At 41.1% G+C, this 20,256-nt stretch overlaps 1 protein-coding gene across 1 annotated transcript; it reads left to right on the top strand.

Annotated features, from left to right (window-relative positions):
* The first annotated feature begins 472 nt into the window (after window positions 1–472).
* LOC147339631 (anoctamin-9-like) lies at window positions 473–19,915 on the top strand. Its single transcript, XM_086297041.1, has 24 exons — window positions 473–791; window positions 2,408–2,467; window positions 6,162–6,278; window positions 6,380–6,519; window positions 7,826–7,875; window positions 7,970–8,028; window positions 8,539–8,618; window positions 9,629–9,763; window positions 9,909–10,002; window positions 10,269–10,329; window positions 10,422–10,504; window positions 10,841–10,945; window positions 11,230–11,394; window positions 12,906–12,942; window positions 13,425–13,536; window positions 14,020–14,074; window positions 14,143–14,240; window positions 14,357–14,553; window positions 15,297–15,449; window positions 15,879–16,026; window positions 16,118–16,231; window positions 16,400–16,493; window positions 16,575–16,687; window positions 17,711–19,915. Exons 1-24 carry the CDS (start codon window positions 771–773, stop codon window positions 17,742–17,744), a joined length of 2,325 nt encoding a protein of 774 aa, XP_086153167.1. The 5' UTR covers window positions 473–770; the 3' UTR covers window positions 17,745–19,915.
* The last annotated feature ends 341 nt before the right edge of the window (window positions 19,916–20,256 follow it).

The following is a 20,256-nucleotide window of genomic DNA, read 5'->3' as shown; positions in this document are numbered from 1 at the left end:
GGACACAAGAGGAAGTCTTTTTGTTATTTTAAATGATCAGATATAAATAAGCTGTGCTGTGAATTTCAAAGTGAGGAAACAAAATAAAAGATTGAGGGTTTCTCTGAAGAATATTCTCAATGTCGCTCTCCAGCTGAGCCCTTCTGTTGCAGCTGCTGTTGCTTACATGGTTGAGGAGGTGACCTACAGACCAGTCATTATGTTAGTTTGGGACTTTGGTGAATTTGTGTGGCCAGTTTAGATCACAACAGAATGAATTACAGTGAGTATAAATTTGATAAGTTAACACGCACATATATAGATGTATAGCACTGTGTCATATATCATTATTTTTCGGAAAAACCGATAAATATGACATTTAAAACCAAAGTTAAAGCATTAACAAGAGCAGAAGCCCGTTTACAGTTTAAGCGAGTGCAGTGTGGCGTACACTGACTGAGACGGAATTAAAAACGTGCCAAACACAGATCAGAGGACAGGTACTGTTTTTCTCAGGATTTGAATGCTCAAGTGAACTACACTTCCCGGGGAACCTGAACGCAACAGTCTTGTTTTGAAATGTGACGTCAGTGCTACAGGTAAAAAGGCACACCTGTACCGCCACACGGACAAACACGGAGCTAAAATATGCGGAAGTGAAGCGCTACGAGCTGGTTTAGAAAGAGTTTCCATCAAAGTTCCTGCGGCAGTGATGGAGAGACACTGCTGAGCTGCTGGGTGGAGAAGTGTCGAGAGACGGAACCCACATCTGCTCTGAAGCACCTTTCAGCATGTTCTTCAAGAAGGTCGAGGTAAATGGAGCGCCTGTGTTTTCATCCTCTGACAGAGATGGGGCGTCTCTGGCTTTTTACTGGAAACTGACCTGGATAGAAATGCAGCTGAATGAAATCATGTCCACGAAGAAAATACTGCTTTATTATTGATTTGTAGAAACGTTTTTAGCTACTCTCAGATTATTCCAACAGTCTGAAATCCTGTCCTGTTGTCGTGAGGCTTGATTCTCAGTTTAGTGTGAAGAATGCCAGGCGAGTCTGTACTGACTTGACATGTAGTACCGAATAAAAACACGGTGTTTGTATTTGAGAAGCAGGATGTTCAAGGGTTGCACCTAAAGAAAGTAACCCAATAGCTGGTAAATCAGTTTCAGGTTAGGATGGGCACTGGGTCACACCCATGCTAAAGGTTGCCACTGACAGATAGTAACTGTGTGAATGCTGTGAGCCACTTAACACTGATACGAGCTTCACAAGCAGCAGAAACAAAGGAGCTCCGGGCAGGTCTGGGCCTGCATGCAGCCACAGGCCGGAGAGGACAGAGTCTGACACTCTGCTCATGTTTCTAAACTTTACAAATGTACGGATGTTTATTAGAAATGTGTCACTGACATCCTGCTTCCACTCATAGCAAACGGTGACTATAATAAACGTGTGTTGGATGATTTAGTGAAACTAAATTTACATCAGTAATGATGTCAGCTGGACTCTGCACTCTGACTTGATTAAGGAAAATGAAACTGGTTGTAATTGTCAGGTCAATGACAAGCAGGCTATCGGTCCAGACCAACCTGCTGTGAATGCTCTCCCTCTACAATAAATACACACTGGTCTTAGTACTCTTTGTTTTTTAACTAAGTACATGAAAGATATTAGAAAAGGAAAGGGCGTTAATAATAAACCATTTCAACATTAAATGTGGAACTTCATTTGGAGCTCTTAAAGACTTTGTGAAGCACATCGTACCTTTAGGTGTATATTTGGTAATGCCAGCTACAAACTGTAGAAGCTGAGCAGAAACAGGTTGGTGTTGAATGTTGAATCCAATTGTGATTAAAATGGTTTGTGTGTGTTAACATGAAGAAGGTGCAGTTGGCAGCAGATGATCCGTCTCAGACATGGACAGGTGCAGAGTTGCATGTTTTACAGATGAACAATGACGTATATTTCCAAAATTGTGGAAATGAAAAACATTCATATGTCAGAATCACAGTGTTTTAGCTAAAGAAAGAAAATCCTCCAGGCAGGATAACTGGCAGCTGTGCTTGTAAGCATTGCTTTTCCAGTATTTAGTCATGAGTAAGTGTGTTACAACTCATTACATATGTGGTTATGGCCTCCCTGTTTCATAGTGTGAAGATACATAACACATTACAAAGTTGTTCCAGGTACCGAGCCAGTGACTGCTTCATAGCAGCACTGTTGTAAGAGCTACCAGAAGAGCACCGAGTGACAAACTGTGTTGTACTTTATGAGTTTGACTCTCACTTCAAAATGTATGAATTCTAGTTTCAAAAGTTTGAAAGAGGCCTTTTGCTTTAATTTGTCTCCAATATATTGGAAATGTGTGTAGTATGATGTCATGTGGTGGAGTATATTTCAGTACTGACTGTGTATGTGTGTTTGTGTGCAAGGAAAATATGGAGCTGTGGGGCAGCAAGAAGGATGACGCTGAGCCTTTACTTCGTTCGCTGGTAAGAATCTGCTGTCGCTCTCTAAAACTTCCCTACATTAACAAGATAACAGCAGACAAATGTCGTCTGTAACATGCAGACATAAAATATACAAAGCTGTGTGACATCAGACGTGGAAACATTCAGGTTTATCTCCTGCTTATGTTCAGGATAAAACTCTGAAACGGTTTGTGTCTCTCGTCTCGTTTGCATGCTCTATCTCGGTGCAATGTTCCCATTTCTCTCCCTCTCTGTTTGTGTGTGTATATATACATATATATTTGTGTGTGTGTGTGTATGTATATATATATATATATATATATATATATATATATATATATATATATATATATATATATATATATAATTTTTTTTTTTTTTTTTTTTACAACTTTATTTATAGTTTTCCAACAAAACAGTCCAGAATTTCTTACAAAAGTTGCGAACCCTACCCCCCACCCCCATCCAGGTGGCATCCCCACAACCAGGAAGCACAATACACACAACACAAAAAAAAAAAAAAAAAAAAGGGGAGAAACACTCAAACCAATCTGTGACAGTCATTATAGCACCAACAGCCGGACCCCGGCACATGAGAGAAGAAACAAAGAAGAAAAAGGGAATAAAGAAATCCCAACAGTCAAAGTACGGGCATTGAGGAGACTATGGACAGCAGTCCGAGAAGAGAGCAAGAGCATAAATTACCAACAAGTAAAGAACAATAAATCAGGCAAAAGACAGACTCTTGACATGAGTTATGAACCGTGACCAGGTTTTGTCATATTTACTCTCCAAGCCGTGCACGGTATACCTAATTTTTTCCAGAGCTAATCCCAACATCACCTCTCTAATCCAATGGACGTAGGAAGGAGGGTTCGACGCCTTCCAGCTCAGCAGTATCAGACGGCGGGCATGCAACGAGGCAAAGGCTATTGCGTTTTTGTGGAGGGGAGAGAGTCTCAGCTCTTCCCGAGGTACACCGAAGATAGCTATCAAAGAGTCAGGCCGCAGTGTTTCACCCGATATAGCTGACAGTGATTGAAAAATTGATGTCCAGAAACCATACAGGGAGGGACATGACCAAAACATGTGCCCCAAAGAAACAGGAGAGTAATCACATCTAGGACAATTCGGTGCAACATCAGGGTACAGTTTAGACAGTCTGTCATTAGAATAGTGGAGCCTGTGGACGACCTTAAATTGAATCAGGCCATGTCTAATACAGAGAGAAGACGTATGTATACGCTGTATGGCTTTCTTCCAGATGTCTTCTGATATGAGTTCTCCAACCTCCCCTTCCCACGCCGCCTTAGGTTTGTCCCATGTATGAGGGCAGCTTTCAAGAATCAATGCATAAATCTTCGATATTGCTCTTTTAGTGGGCTGACTCACATTAAGAACTAGATACAGTAGGTCCTTAGAGGGCAGAGACGGGTACCCTGGGAGAAATTTAGAGGCAAAACTCCGAGCCTGAAGGTATCTGAAGTAGTGAGACTTTGGTAAGTTATGGTCTTCACACAAATATTTAAATGAGACAAAGCCATCCTCAGTGAAGAGATCTTGAAAGAAAACCAGACCGTTTCTGTGCCAGACTGCAAATGAATGATCTATTTGAGATGGTGTAAAAAGATGGTTGAACATTATCGGAGAAAAGCTACAAGTATTTGTCAAGTTAAAATGTTTCCTGAATTGACCCCAGATCTTAATTGAATTTTGAACCACCAAATTGGAGTTCAGCCCAGATGCTTTGACATTCAGTGGGAGAGGGGCAGTTAAGATCGAAATCGGAGAGATTGGGAGTGTAGCTCTCAGTTCCATATCTGCCCAGACTGGACCCTCCCCATCCGCAAACATGGTTATCCAATATGTCAGCTTGACAATGTTAGCAGCCCAATAATAGAATAAGAAATTAGGTAAGCCCAAACCACCATCAGCTTTAGCTCTCTCCAGGCTTGCTCTCCTTATGCGTGCAGGTTTTTTGTTCCATATGAACAAAGAGACAAAGCGATCCAGCTGGGCAAAATAGGATTTGGGGAGAAAGATGGGGATCATTTGGAATAGATAAAGAAACCTGGGCATTACAGTCATCTTCACCACATTTATCCGTCCTGCCAGCGAAAGTGGAAGTTTTGACCACCTACCCAGATCAGATTTAGTACTGTCCAGAATAGACCTGTAGTTATACTGGAAAATAGTCTTAATCGAGCCAGCTATTTCCAGTCCCAAATATGTGAATTTGTCATTTTCAATTTTAAAAGGCAAATCGTCATAAGTGGTCTGTTTTGCCAGATTGTTCAATGGAAACAGTAAAGATTTTGATAAATTAACCTTATACCCCGATATGTTGCTGAACTCCCGCAGCCAGCGGAAAAGGTGGGGCATACTCCCAATTGGGTCTGATATCTGCAAAAGGAGATCATCAGCATAAAGCAGAGTTTTATGAGTTACCTCACCCCTGGATATACCTTTAATCCTCTCATCAGATCTGATAGCAATTGCCAGCGGTTCGATCGCAATGTCAAACAGGAAGGGTGACAGGCAACAGCCCTGCCTCGTCCCCCTGTAGAGCGAAAAATATTCCGAAATCAGACCATTTGTCCTGACTGCAGCCATAGGTGTTGAATATAGGACTTTAATCCATCTACAAAAAGTAGGTCCCATGCCGAATTTCTCCAGAACTGTGAAAAGGTAGGACCATTCGATTCTATCAAACGCCTTTTCAGCGTCAAGGCTCAGAATAACTTCCGGTTGTATTGTCGAATGGGGGGAGAATACCACATTAAACAGTCGTCTCACATTAAAAAATGACTGCCGTCCGGGAATGAAGCCCGTTTGGTCCTCATTAATAATGGTGGAAATAATAGGGTCCAACCGTAGTGCAAGAGTTTTGGTTAAAATCTTATAGTCACAGCACAAAAGACTTATTGGCCTGTATGAGCTACACTGTACAGGATCTTTATCTTTCTTTAGTAAGACTGAGATCGTGGCCTGGGTAAGCGTCTGTGGCAGATTGCCAGTAGCAAAAGATTCAGCATAAACTGATTCTAAAATAGGTGTGAGCTTCGAAGAGAATTCCTTGTAAAACTCCATGGGGAAACCGTCCGGACCTGGCGACCTTCCAGTCTGAGATAATTTAATAGCGTTCGTTATCTCTTCAATCGACAACGGCTGTTCCAAAGGCGACTGAGCGTCCGGAGAGAGCTTGGGAAGATCCAGCGAGTCAAGAAACGAGTAGATCTCGGATGAATTACTGCCCACCTCTGATTTATATAGGGTAGAGTAAAAATATTTGAACTGGTCATTAATGACTCGGGGGTCGTGAGATATCGAATCAGCACCTATTTCAATTCCCGAAATCACGCGCTCAGCTGACCGCTGTTTGAGCTGAAGTGCAAGGAGCCTCCCCGCTTTATCTCCATGCTCATAATATACCTGCCTGGATTTAAAAATATTTCTTTCGGCTCTCCATGTCATAAGCGTGTCAAATTCAGTTTGCAACAGTAATTTCTCCTTAAAAAGATCTGGCGTAGGTGAAAGAGCGTAACGCCTATCCATATCCGCAATCTTGTCAGCCAGTTCTTTAAGTTGTTTAGAGCGCTCCTTGTCTCTGTGTGCCACATAAGAAATAACTTGGCCCCTAATATAGGCTTTCATAGACTCCCACAAGACTCCCCTCGACACATCCTTACATGTATATATTTTTGTCTTTGAACAGCCCACCCACAGAACATTTGACTATGTGCTGGTCGCCGATAAAGTGGACAATGAGCAAAAGACTTTGAGACAGGAAGCCTTCATAGCACAGCTGAAAAAGAAAAACATACACATCACTGTGAGTTTCTCCAAAAATCTCTGATGTAACAAAGCACGAACAGCTGAATGAATAAGTGATGATAATGTGTGCGCATGCATGTGTATATGTGTGTGTTTCAGAGGATTACCCATGACAACAAAGACTTTTTTGGCATACGTGCTCCCAGTGAGATGTTTGAAGTCTACCAGTACCTGCTGAAAGTTTCTGACTCTTGCAACTGTTGTGGAGATGAGAAAGGAGCCGTCACCCAGGCAACCAGGTGACAAACTCTTCCTGCAGGAGGAGATGTTGGTGCCGCCTTCTCTCTCTCTTGCGCTCGCTCGCTCGCTCTCTTGCTCGCTCTCTCTCTCTCACCCCCCGCCGAGCCCTTTTCCATCAGAGTCCCATCAGGTTGGATGGGGAGCAACGATGCAGAGCCATTTTCAGATCTCTCCAAAGATGTTCAGTTTTTAATTAAATCAATTATACAGTTTTAAACAGTTGTACAGCACTTTGTTTGAAAGCGCTTTATAAATAAAGTTATTATTATCATTATTATTATTATTACCAAATCACAACAACAGTTGCCTCATGGTTCCTAATATTGTGAGATAAACATACAATAACACAATGTTCAATCAGATTTACCTTACTGTACCTGACTGAACATTGTTCAGGGTCCATGAACTGGAGGCAGACAGACAACCATGGAGAGAAGACCGACACAAAGATGAGACTAAGAACACCGCAAGGAAAGACAAAGATGTACTGTTAAACCATCAATAACTAACTAAGATGAAATACACAAATGATAAAATAAGAAAGCGATACCAGGGGTCAGGATAATAAGAAAACTCAAACGCAGAGAAATACAAAACACTGTTAACCAATTCAATTCAATTTTATTTATATAGCACCAAATCACAACAAAAGTCGCCTCAAGGCGCTTCATAGATACAGAGAAAAGCCCAACAATCATATGACCCCCTATGAGCAGCACTTTGGCGACAGTGGGAAGGAAAAACTCCCTTTTAACAGGAAGAAACCTCCGGCAGAACCAGGCTCAGGGAGGGGCGGGGCCATCTGCTGCGACCGGTTGGGGTGAGAACCAATAAATAACATAATCCTTCTCAAACCCAAAAGAACTCTGGATTAACCCAGCCACCTAGCAGGCGTTTGCATTTGATCATTATGGGGTGTTGTGTGTAGGATTGTGAGGTGGAATAAGGCTGCGATGGCAAAATGTGAAACAAGTGGCATGCAAATACTTTCTGAATGCACACTAGTGTGAGAGCTCTTTGTGGACTGTTACACAATGCAAGAATGAAACCGTTTAATAAAACTCCTCGTGGAAGGTCTTCTTTCATTTGTGCTAATCTGAGGGTCAGGTTTCACATCGAAATGCAGCAATGCCTGAGTGTGAGTCTGGCCTGCAGCCCGTGTGTTTCCCCTGCTACTTCTTCCCCTCTGTCCTGGCTGTTCTTCACTACACAACTGTCAAATAAAGACAAAAAGGCCCAAAAATAAATCCTAAAAACGCCACGCATCCACACTGTGTTCATTTGAGCCTTTTATCTTTTCTCCAGGATCCGAATTGTTCATTTCATCCTTCATCACACGTACATCAACACAGGAGGTGAGAGAATCTGTAAATCTTTAGCTAACGTGGAAGTACTGTATGTATGTTAATGTGCAACTTTTTTTCATGTAAACATGTTTTGTTGTGTCAGAAAACCTGGAAGAGCTGTTAATGAAGGATGTGTTTGAAACGATGTTCTGTCTTCATGAAGTGAGTAAGACTAACCTGCTGCTCTTTACTCGCCATGTTCTCGGTCAACGTGCAAAGCAACTCAAACTACAGCCTCACTAGGAAATCAGATTCAGTTCTGAAGCACAGTAAAGAAACAAAGTACGAAACAAGCACTGAATACTGGCTAAGAATTTGAGCATTAATAGCACTGTAGATTTTATTAAATGACTAATTGTGTAATAGAAATACAAGTATTGTCTTCGTGTTTATGGCTCTTCAAAGTGTGTTTGGTCTTGATAAATGCCAAACATACTTGATTCTGTGAGCACGAAACTCCATCAGTTCATAAAAATACAAAACAGATGAAAGATCCTTATTAAATATTTACATATGTACAGAAAGTCTGAGAACAATTTAGTATTTGAAACTGTGAGAAAAGACATTAGCTTTCAATCTGTGCTTTGAATTGGCCATAAAATCTTCTTTGTATTACATATTACAGAAATCCTGATGCTTCCTTGTCCCCCCTCCCCTCCCTGTGCCTTTCAGAGAAAGCAGCAGAAAGAGCTGAGGAAAAAATGGGCTCGATGGACAGCTCTGTTTAGCAGACAGCCGGTCAATGACATCAAGTCGGTCTATCCCTGTAACTGTTTTTGATGGTTTCTCTCTCTGTCTAACAGCGTCATGATCCCAAAAGTTGATTCTGTTCATCTGGACGTCGCATTTCAGTGGGAGAAACATCTCGTCACTCGGCCAAGTCACGTCCATCATTAATGTGCAGTCGTCTTTGATCAGTGACAATCTGCACATTAATGATGAAGAGACTTAACAGCCCGTTGTTCATTCAGTGATGCTAGTTTCAGCCATTGTACAAATGTACTATTGATAAGGGACAGCCTACTCTAACCAGCAATTAAGAAAGTTCAATTCAAATTGTATTTGTCACATACACAGTACAACATGTAGTGAACATGTAGTGAGATGCTTGTGTCCGAGCTGCGGGCAGGCTGCAAACGTGGTGCGCCATTCCAGGGCTCAGTTTTAGCACGGGGGGACCAGCCAGGACCCTCACTGGATACAGGGTGGGACTGGAACTCGCAACTCTCACTCCAAAGGAGTGCACTACACTACACTATCCAGTTGCACTGAATGTGCACTCTAGTGTGAGACAGGCCGGTTGGTTTTGTAGTTAGTGAGCCGTGTGCTTGGTGGCTGGTTGCTCCTGCTTTGCAGTGTAGTGACCATGCCTGGTTTTCTTGTTCTCCCTCTTTTAAAGGTAATGGCGGCTTGGTCGTCTCTTTTAGTTTAATTAGTAATAGAAACATTAGTTTAAAATAAAAAACCCCTTTTGAGCATGGAGATTTGTTTCTTTGCTATTTACCAAGTTTACTGCTTTGTCTCCTTTTTTCAACCCGACACTTGTTACTGTTGCACATCTGCTGGACCTTTTAGCAGAACGTGACAACTTCTCTTGGCTTCATAAAGCAATGATAGATTTTACGCTGGATTTCTTCAGAGAAGGAAAACTGTCATGTTTTCAGAAAGGGAACCTTTGACCTGGTTCATTATTTTAAAGGGTAAATGGTAAAGTGCAGGGTTATAGTGTACCAACATGTGTTTGTTTGCTTTCTCCTTGCAGGTCGTACTTCGGGGAGAAGGTGGCTCTGTACTACCTCTGGCTTGCCTGGTACACTAAACTGCTGGTACCAGCTGCTATTCTGGGTGTTATAGTGTTTCTCTATGGCCTCGCCTTTTTCAACACCAACCCTCTTATGTAATAACATCATGTGCTATATTGTTTCTATACAAAACGATGAATCTCAGACAATCTTAAAGATAAAAATTTAAAATACATGGCTGAGCCATACCAGTATTATAAGGCCTAATATTGTATCATGTATAATACTTTTGGTCCCCAGTAAGGAAGTGTGCGAGTCCAACATCACGATGTGTCCTCGCTGTGAAAAGAGGTGTGGGACATGGCAACTGTCAGACAGCTGCACCTATGCTAAGGTGACCTTAATTCTTCTGTTAATCTTGTTCTCATGTGTTGTCTCAGGTGTATGCATAAACAGTTCAAATCATTTAACATTCAAAAATACACCTACCAGCTGTAAAGTCCCCTCCCAACAGCATTTCTTCTTCTTGGCTGCAAAAACCCTTTAAAGCCCCCCCCTCCCCCCCCAATGATACAGAGCTAAGTGAAGAGCTAACAGTCCTGCTCTTGATGTGATTGTTATTATTTTGCTCTTCATCACACACGTGTTGTGTCTGCACAGGTCACACATTTGTTTGACAATGAGGGCACTGTGGCTTTTGCAATGTTCATGGCAATCTGGGGTGAGTGTTTGAGCATCTGTGATGTGTAATTAAATTGGATCTGATGTCTGATTCTTTTGTACTTCTGGGTGAATTAAAATGTGTCATTTTAGCCACTCTGTTCTTGGAGCTGTGGAAGAGACACAGAGCTAAACATGTTTCTAAATGGAAGGTCTATGACTGGTGTGAAGAGGAGGTAAGACCTTTAGCTGTGTCTGCGTACAATAAAATGTTACATGCTGTCGTTTGGGGTCTGCTCTCATATAATGACTGACTTGGCTTAACCACGAACATTCATTCACTGATCTCAAAATGCACACATGAAGAGTTCAAGACTTTCATGTGTGCATAAAGAACTCTGATCAGCTGATAATCATCACCCGTCTGCAGTGATAAGACATTTAATTTGTCACATAAAGTTATTTCTGTCATCTTCAACCTTTACTGCTCTTGTTAAAACCCTTATATTAACACAAATTTCTACTTTATATATGTTTAATGTGTGAATATCTGTGTGTGCGCATCTCATCAGGAGGAACTGATCATGGAACTAGTGAATGATCCAAACTGCAAAGCTAAACAGTTCAGACACTCCTATCTACGGAGTACCCTGGTCCTCATCCTGGTCACACTCATGGTAAGAGACCTGGACCATGCATCACACATCTAAACCTCTAAATATGTAAAACTGAACACGTGCTGTGGATGGAGTTTGGGATGGGGCCTGTGTGCAGCATTCCTTGGTGTGATTTTTCTCAGAAACTCTAGGACACATCGCTGACTAAAACCAGCTCACAACCACTTTAAAGTCCTGAAACAAGAACTGTAATGCTATATAACTCTCAGGTGCAGAATCTGGATTGATCTTGAAGAACATGAACCTGATTTATGGAAAATAAAGTGATTGTGATTGTTTTGCAGTTGATGCTGATTATCGGCCTCGCTCATGCTCTGGTGGTATTTCGAGTTGTCGCTGCGCCCTTGATGTCTGAGAGTAAATGGGAGTTTTTGAAAGACAACGCCAACCTTGTATCTGTTTTTCTTGGAGCTGTGCTGCACTACATCACCATTCAGATCATGACCCGCGTATGTATACCTGGATCTTCATCACTCAGTGTTGGCAGAATGAACAGGAAGAGCATGTTCCGTTTAACCAGCTTAAAATACTATCCAGGGGACCCCTTTGATTGGTCATTGTTGCAGTGTGCAACAATGACCAATCTCCCAGCATGTTAAGTTTAAAAGCCAACCTGCACACCCTGCTTAAACAGAGCCAAAAACATGCTGTTTGAACAAGTTTCTTCTGTAAATCTTGCCGTGGGCTGCAGCCAGCTGAAGCTGGGGAGCACACAGTGGTCTCCCTTTGTGTTTGCTGTCTACTATAGCAGCACTCTAGTCTGGGCTGCTGTGGCTCAGGCTGCTGTGGGCTGCCTCATTTCCAAATGGCCTTTGGCCAGACACTGACACTGTCAGAGTGTGATATTTAGAAAGCACTTAAAATCATAGGAAATGCATTGTATATATTTGTACGTACATTTTCAAAATATAAAGTGCTTTGAGTGTTGACTTAGAGCACAAGTGAACAGTCGGCCTCAGCCTCTGCATCTTTTGCCCTGTAATGAGTCTGGGGACCAACTGATGGTGAACCTCTAAAACAGAGAGGCTGTCGTTCTCAAAAGCATGCACAGAAAACCAAAGGATAGTGTATTTGAAACTTGTTTGGCCAAACTTGCTATCAAAACTGCTCCACATTGTCTGGCAACAGACATACAGGAGATTTGCTCTCCTTATTGTCTGTGTAGGTTTGGAAAGAAAGTTGCGTCTTTAAGTCGCGTTCTTTCCCTCCTGATTTTTACCCTTACCATTACCCATGAAGTCGCATTTCAGTTGGATTTTGAAATCTCCCGACTATTACGTGGGCGTTTGGACTGGGCCAATGAGGTCTGATGGTCTCTGCTGTCTTGACACTTCATCCTTGACTTCTTTTGTTTTCCTGCAGTCCTGGCAGCCAGTAAAAGTGAGTAAAATAATTTTGTTGTGCCAGAGCGTCTCACAGCTATCGGAGCATTCAACCTGCCCCTGAAACTGATCTGACAGGTCAATATACAAGATGTGATCAAAACACCTGATGTAATTTGTCCATCAATGCTTTCGTTGTCTGGACCAAAACCCTCACCCTCTGGGTCAAGCTGATTCAGTTCAAGGGTCATCACTAGTCATCTGTTTGTCACTGTATAATCATACCTACATATTACTTTCTTTTCGACCAAACCAACATAATCCTCGTCCAGCATGCCAGTGCCAGCCTTTAAAAGCACTGCTCTATCCATATTCAGTCGAGGAGATCCAAAGAGTCAGAGCAGCATGCCCTCAGGGGGATTAAAGCAAAAGCAGACTAATTTAAAACAGGTATGGGGTTTTTGCCTTTTATAGAACTCAACTGATAATGCTCTTTAGACAAAAAACCTTTACATGTAGTCTTCAAGCTGAAAGACACAGAGGACAGTTTGACTTGAATCTCCTGAAAAGTGCTGCTGTATGGATCCAACCAACATGATGCGTATAATTAACTTCTGTGTCTTTAACTCCACCTGCAGGTCAACAGATGGGTCTCCCTGAAGTTGTGTGATATTGGTGAGAAGCAATTTATTTCACTGCAAACAATAACGATACTAATATATTCACAGTTGAGCCAGACTATTTTGACCAATCAGAAAAAGGGGGAAACACAGATCATGTGATTCTGCTCCTGACGGCCTTCTGGCACATGAGCTGGAGAAGCAAAACGTGTCAGTAAAGCTGATGTTTACTGACAGGAAAGGGAAAGCTTTGGGTGCTCTTAAAGAGTGGTGCTGATCTAAGTGGGGACTGATCATTGGGCTGGCTGATGGTGTAGGCGGAGGTTTTGTTGTGATCAGCTGAAGCTCCGAAGCATAAACTGAAAGCTTTAAAGCACCTGTTGTCTTGGTGCCAGCAACCACAGCACAGCCTGTGGCAATGATAAGCAGGCCATTATATTTTAGCTCATTCATGTGTAATAAACTAATTTTGACATGTTTTCCTGAGAAAACGAAATATAAGACATTTTGTTTGTCTGTGCATGTGTTTGTATTCAGAGAAGCTGAACTCACTTGCTGCTACCGAGAGGAGCTTCACAGTCAAGATGTTCACCTTCCAGTTCTTCACCCTCTTCTCCTCTCTCTTTTATGTGGCCTTTTTTCTGGGCAGGTACTCTGTATTATTATTATTATTATTATTATTATTATTATTTATTTTAAACATTAAGATGACAGACAAACTAGAGCTTAAATGATTGGCTGACTAATGATCTTGGGTTTTGACAGCAAACCAAGTTAGATTTTTACTTTTTGTTATTTATGTTTTAGTCATGTATAGAAATATCCAACCTGTCATTGTTCAGACTCCTCAAATGCATTTGTAAAATATATATAAAAAAATATTAAATATATAAAAAATGAACATCTTGGAAAGTCGGAAGGTAAAATAAAATTCTCTAATGCAAACGGTCAGCTAGAAAATGGTCAGCGGATGAACTCTTATTGGAAGATCTTCCTCACAGAGTGACACAGAACATAGTGTAGAGTACGTTACTGTACACTTACCATGCTGTCATTACTCTGATATGATACTGAGAGCATTATAACAGATGTTCCCCCAGCTGACTGCTTATGTGACGTTGTTTCGTCACAGGATAAATGGCCATCCAGGAAACTATGTGCGTCTCGCTGGGCATCGACTGGAAGAGGTATGGAGATAATCAAACATCCATATATATGTTTGAGTGCTAACACTCATCACTGTCGTGTGTTCTAGTGTCATCCCAGCGGCTGTCTGACAGACCTCTTTATCCAGATGGCTGTGATCATGCTGCTCAAACAGACTCTCAACAACATCGTTGAGTTCACAGTACCGTAAGTGTGCTGTTTTCATTACAGCTCTCCTTTAAGGAAATGGCTCAGCAGCTACAGGACCTCATCGAAAATGGTGTAATCAATGTGTTGTACTTCTTCATGTGTATGGTTTCCAGCTGGTGCAAAAGACTTGTGAATGAAAAAGCTGCAAAGAAGCTGGAGAGGAAATGCGGTCACTGTTACAGGAAGGCTTGTCGAGAGGAAAATGGATGTATTGAACCATGTGACATTTGCAAACATCGTGAATGGCTGCGTAACTACCACCTGGCCAGCAGTGATGCCTTCAGCCTGTTCAATGAATTTTTGGAAATGGGTGGGTGCTCTTAGTCTCCTGACCACATCTTCAAAAAACAACTGACTGATTACAGGGTCAGTTGTTTCTCACACAAATGGCACCCGAGTGAGAATGCCTGACATGTTTGTGCAAAGGTTAAATGTTGGAGGACAGTCATGAGCAGATGCAGTTTAGAGACAAACTGAATCAGCTGCAGCTTTTGCTCCAGTAGACATCACTGGGCACCAGCATGTCCTTCATATCTTTCCTAAACAGAGGGGATCATCTGATCGCCAGGGTTCTGGCACCAGGGACGTTTTTCAGATCTCTACCGTAACCTCCTAAGACCCGAACTCTTCCACAGCAGCATTTTTAATTTCTCTTTGATATTTGGGCATATTGGGGCCCGATGAATGTAAAAACAAAGAATTACCAGATTTTTTTTTTAACCTTATTTTTGTTTTTATGAAAAATGAGAGCCACATAAGAGGACATTCGTTTAAAATTTTGATAGAACAGTAGCAGCATAATGTCCTCGTAGGTGGATATCAGGCCCTTGTAGAGCAAAATTGAGTATTTTGGTCTAAATAACCCAAAAAGTGATGTCCACATATGTGGACGCAGGTCCTAGGAGGTTAAATCATAAAGTGCCCTGAGTTGACTGTTGAACTGGTGAAAATAATTTTTTTTACACCAGGTTTTTATCTTTCATCATGAAACAAATGTGAATGCTTTCTGAAATGACTTCAAATCTATGAAATTCTTATCTCTGTGTTGTCCAGTGATCCAGTTTAGTTTCACCACCATATTCGTGGCAGCATTTCCCCTCGCACCCCTTCTAGCCCTCGTCAACAACATCTTTGAGATCCGTCTGGATGCTATCAAAATGGTCCGCCTGGAGCAACGGCTGGTACCCAAGAAGACTAATGACATCGGTGAGCTGTGTGGTTTTATACCATGACACAGTACAGCACTACAGTGAAGTGCAGACTTTAACGTTTCAAGGATTCAACAGAACTACTGCATTAACCATTAGAGACTTACAGCCAGTTTTATATACAGTCCCAATTTTCAGATTTTCGTTTTTGCTTGTTATAAGTGCAGCTGTGCCTGTAACAAGCTTGTCTGGTTAGAATCCAATAAAGCCACTCTGTCATTTTAAGAGACTGACCAGCAAAATGGCCTCAGTTTCCAAATACTCAGAAACGGATCCATAATTCAAAGTTTCAGTATTCATGTTTTTTTTTTTATAGCAATAAGATATCAAGAGCTGGATTAAACTCACTGATGTCCATTATAAGTCAGCACAAAACATTCACTGTGGGTTGAAAATGTTATATAATGTGTGTTTAATATGTCTGCAGGTGTGTGGACAAAGCTGTTGGAGGCCATCGGTGTGCTGGCAGTGATCGCTAATGGTCTGGTTATTGGAATCACATCGGACTTTATTCCTCGACTTGTCTATCGTTACCATTATGGCCCGTGCGCTAAGGGAAAGCTCGATTACACAGAGTCAGTCAGATTTCAGCTGGTAGAGAAACGTGTGAAGATGTGAGATGACTGGTTTCTGTGTCGTCTCATGTGTTTCGTGCTCTTGTTGCAGCTGCATGGAGGGCTACATTAATGACACTCTGTCAACAGCGTATATGAATAGTTCAAACTTCGATGCATTCATAAATCCCTGGGAAAGGCATAACTTCAGCATCACAGAGTGCAGGTGAGAATACAATCCAACTTTATTTATATAGCACATTTAAAACCAAAGTGCTTCAAGGTTAAAACATAACAGATATATTATGTTTTAACATAAGCAGAATTACTCTGCTTGGTGTAAATATACGAGTCATTCACAGATGTGATTAACAGGACTGTGTTACATGTGCAGCTACAGAGACTACAGGAATGAAAACGACTACTCGCTGAAGTCTCAGTTCTGGATGGTCTTGGCTGTGCGCTTTGCCTTTATCATCCTCTTTGAGGTTTGTTCATCACACGTGGCTCAGACTGGGTTGTTTTTAACATTGAAATATCCACCTGAATATTTTCTTGTGTTTCTCCAGCATGTTTTAGTGATGTGCAAGTTTATAGCAGCCTGGTTCGTCCCAGATAATCCCACGCAAGTGAAAAATGAACGTCTGCAAGACAAACTGACTCGTCTGAAACACGAGCTACGGTAAGAGTAAAGTTATGTTTTACAACTATACTATCAGAATGCCTCTTAAATATTTCCACATGTTATAGGGATATCCAAACACTTGAGATGAAGCCAGTTTCCCTGCTAACAATATAAAATGTTCCTTAAAAACACCTTTACTATGGTGTAACTAGTTGAAGGGGAATGTCTCAGTGTACAACCTGAAAAAAGAGACAAAGTTTATTAAACCTAAGTAAAACATGCCACAATAAATATTTTTAAATGTACACAATTTACATACGATCTAGGTTTGAGAGGTAGAATCACAGCTAAATGTGCAAAGTCAAGTCAATTTTATTTATACAGCACCAAATCACAACAAGAGTCACCTCCTTTATATTGTACAGTAGACCCTACAATAATGCATACGAAGAAAAACCCAACAATCATATGACCCCCTATGAGCAGCACTTTGGCGACAGTGGGAAGGAAAAACTTCCTTTTAACAGGAAGAAACCTCTGACAGAACCAGGCTCAGGGAGGGGCGGGGCCATCTGCTGTGATTGGTTGGGGTGAGAGAGGGAAGACAGGATAAAGACATGCTGTGGAAGAGAGACAGAGGTTAATAACAGATATGATTCAATGCAGAGAGGTCTGTTAACACATAGTGAGTGAGAAAGGTGACTGAAGAGGAAACACCCAGTGCATGATGGGAATCCCCCGGCAGCCTACGTCTATTCCAGCATAACTAAGGGAGGATTCAGGGTCACTTGATGCAGCCCTAACTATATACTTAGAATTGAAACTTTATTTTTTGCTAATCTTAAAAGTAGCGTAGTAGTAGTAGTCAAGAGAAGACAGCAAACATTTTGAACTGAGATGGAATCAGGAACTGGAAGTGCTGGTTTGAGTATTCCCTGACTTCCAACAGTCAGTGTGAATCCATAGAAGTGTCTTGTACTTTGGCTATTGTGACATATTTCAGCATGTGAGCATGTTACATTCTGTGGACTTTCTTCTGATCTTATTCTATAAATCGTGTTTGTGTGCTTTGTTTTCCAGTGAAAAGAAACTGAGCAAATCAACAGATGTCTGACTTCCCCACTCTGACCTCAGGTCTGTGCCCACTGGCACATGTGGCCTTGGTGAAATATGAAATGGAAAGATGGATATGGCTGCTGCACTACATTTCAGCTGCAGCATTCTTAGATTCATGTATCAGGGTGTTAACAGACTACACATGAGGTCTTGTGATGTTCTGATATTAAAACATATATTTTTGCCATTTAGAGTTATTAATACCTTGGTGTTGCAGGTCTTGGTTGGACACAGTTTAACTGTTCATCTAGCAAGAGTTCAAAGTTTGTCTTAATTAGCCTTTGAACATTTTAGTCAGATAACTGGCTGTTCCTGCAAACAGGGCTAACTGTGTGTTCATGCATAGATAACAAGTGTCCCACTTCCAGCTTCTATACACACTAATCTGCATATCAGACACTGTGTGCGCTAACATCAAGATTAAATGTGTATATTTATTAAAGCATTAGACAAATACTAGATACATTTTCCATTAAGCAGTCATGAGAAAAGAACTCCTTTTAAATAATGTTTCTTTACAGCCTTTAAAAGATAAGGTCATCCCCTGTGACTGTATGATTGGCTTGATGAATGCATGATGCGTCATGTGATCCTTAAGTGTTTTATCAGGTTTGATTCGAGGTTAAACTGTTGGAGATGAATCCTACAAATGTGACTGGTTAGAAACAGGAATTCATTTTGGTTCTTAAAAATATGCTTTTTACTGGCAGCGTTGCAATGTTTGAATGTTTTACTTTAAAATGTTTTAAAATGTAACTGTTGTTCACAATTCCAGTGTCACAGTATAACATGTATAGTTATTTGGATTGAGCCAGAATCATAAGGGAGCTTAGCTTAAGCACCAGCACTGTGTAAGTAAGTAGTTTTCTCCTTTAGCAGCAATAAACTATTAACACATGCACACTGGCTCATGAATGTTAGTGCTAGACTTCAGGGTTCATCCTCAGTATACACATTCATGATTTCTTTTGGATAAGTCAGCAGCGTCTCTTCAAAGTTCCAATTCCAGCATTTTATTATTGCTACATTATTTTGAATATACACTTGTATCTATATAGGATTATTTCAGATAATTGTTTTCTTAGTACTGTGTGTAGAAACGCATAAACATTATTTTGTCTGCGCGTCATTCATATCCTGAATGTTTGTTTCCAAACCTTCTGTAATGCTGTGCACAGGCAAAATGACAAAACTGTGTCACTGGCCAAATACTTACGGACCTGAGACTTTATTCCATCTCATCTGTGGAACAGGGTGACACATAACCAGTTTCAATGGAAGGTGACATGCAGTAGAAGAAGGACATAGTTGGAAGAAGCCATCATGACATCTTCCTTGTTGATTTCACAGGTTTTCTGTAGTCGCTGCACGATAGTTTACTCTAGTACATAATACTGGTGCTACTTGCTCACGAAAAGTGAAAAAGCAAAGATTACGTATAGGCAATCTAATCCTACAATACTCAATCATAACATGCAAACATGTTATTGTTAGAGCTTTAAAGTGCATTGTTTCTCCATCTTTTAAGGGACATAATGAAACAAAAGTATTGATGTTGTTTTAAATGTAACCGGATACAAATCCTTGGCATTGTATGAAAATGCTTGAAGTCAGGAAGTTCCCTAAATGCCGGGTTTGTTAATCTCAGTCTGTTTTGTTTTCGTGAAAATTCAGTTTTATTTACACAGCGCCAAATCACAACAACAGTCGCCTTAAGGCGCTTTATAGTGTAAGGTAGACGCAATAATAATACAGAAAAACCCAACAATCACATGACCCCCTATGAGCAGCACTTTGACAGTGGGAAGGAAAAACTCCCTTTTAACAGGAAGAAACCTCCTGCAGAACCAGGCTCAGGGAGGGGCGGGGCCATCTGCCACGACCAGCTAGGGTGAGAAAAGGAGGACGGGATAAAGACATGCTGTGGAAGAGAGCCAGAGATTAATAAAAGCATCGTTAACTGGGATATGGTCACCTGATTAACTCTGACTGGCTGAAGAAACCCTATGGACGCTGTTGTGGTGTGATTAATAGCTCTGCACTGTGCTGTCCACTTGATTTTGGTGTTTGAATCAATCTCCTCAATTTGTTGCAAAATCTTTTTGTTTCTATATTCTTATTTAATCCTTGAATAAAAGCTGATGGTTTCATTTCAAATCTACTCTCCTACTGTACACACACAACACTCCTAAAATGAAACATTTGGACCTTGAGAGCTCTCCCTTAGCCAGTTCAATCTAACTGCTTTGTTTCAGTATTTCCTCAAAGTAACCCATGTGTACAGCAACTGTTTGTAATCCATGTTAAGAAATGCCTTTGGACACTTATTAGGCCACTTAGGTTTAGGTGTTATCTAAAGTCACTCAACCTAGTGCCAAAATAAGATTTAAAGAACATTTTCCCACTGGAAGTTCTACAACCATCTTTGCTATTCTACCAAATACAGATATAAGCAACTGCGCTGCAAGCCAAAGTTTGACATATGAAATGGGATCAGCAGTTACAACCAA

The sequence above is a fragment of the Aulonocara sp. 'chitande type north' Nkhata Bay genome, linkage group LG1 (assembly GCF_057382095.1).
Source record: "Aulonocara sp. 'chitande type north' Nkhata Bay isolate Kocher_YH1m ecotype deep benthic linkage group LG1, A_spYH_male_GT1.1, whole genome shotgun sequence".
NCBI lineage: Eukaryota > Metazoa > Chordata > Actinopteri > Cichliformes > Cichlidae > Aulonocara > Aulonocara sp. 'chitande type north' Nkhata Bay.
Note: the sequence above shows the minus strand (reverse complement) of the source record. Positions and strands in the feature narration are given on the sequence as shown.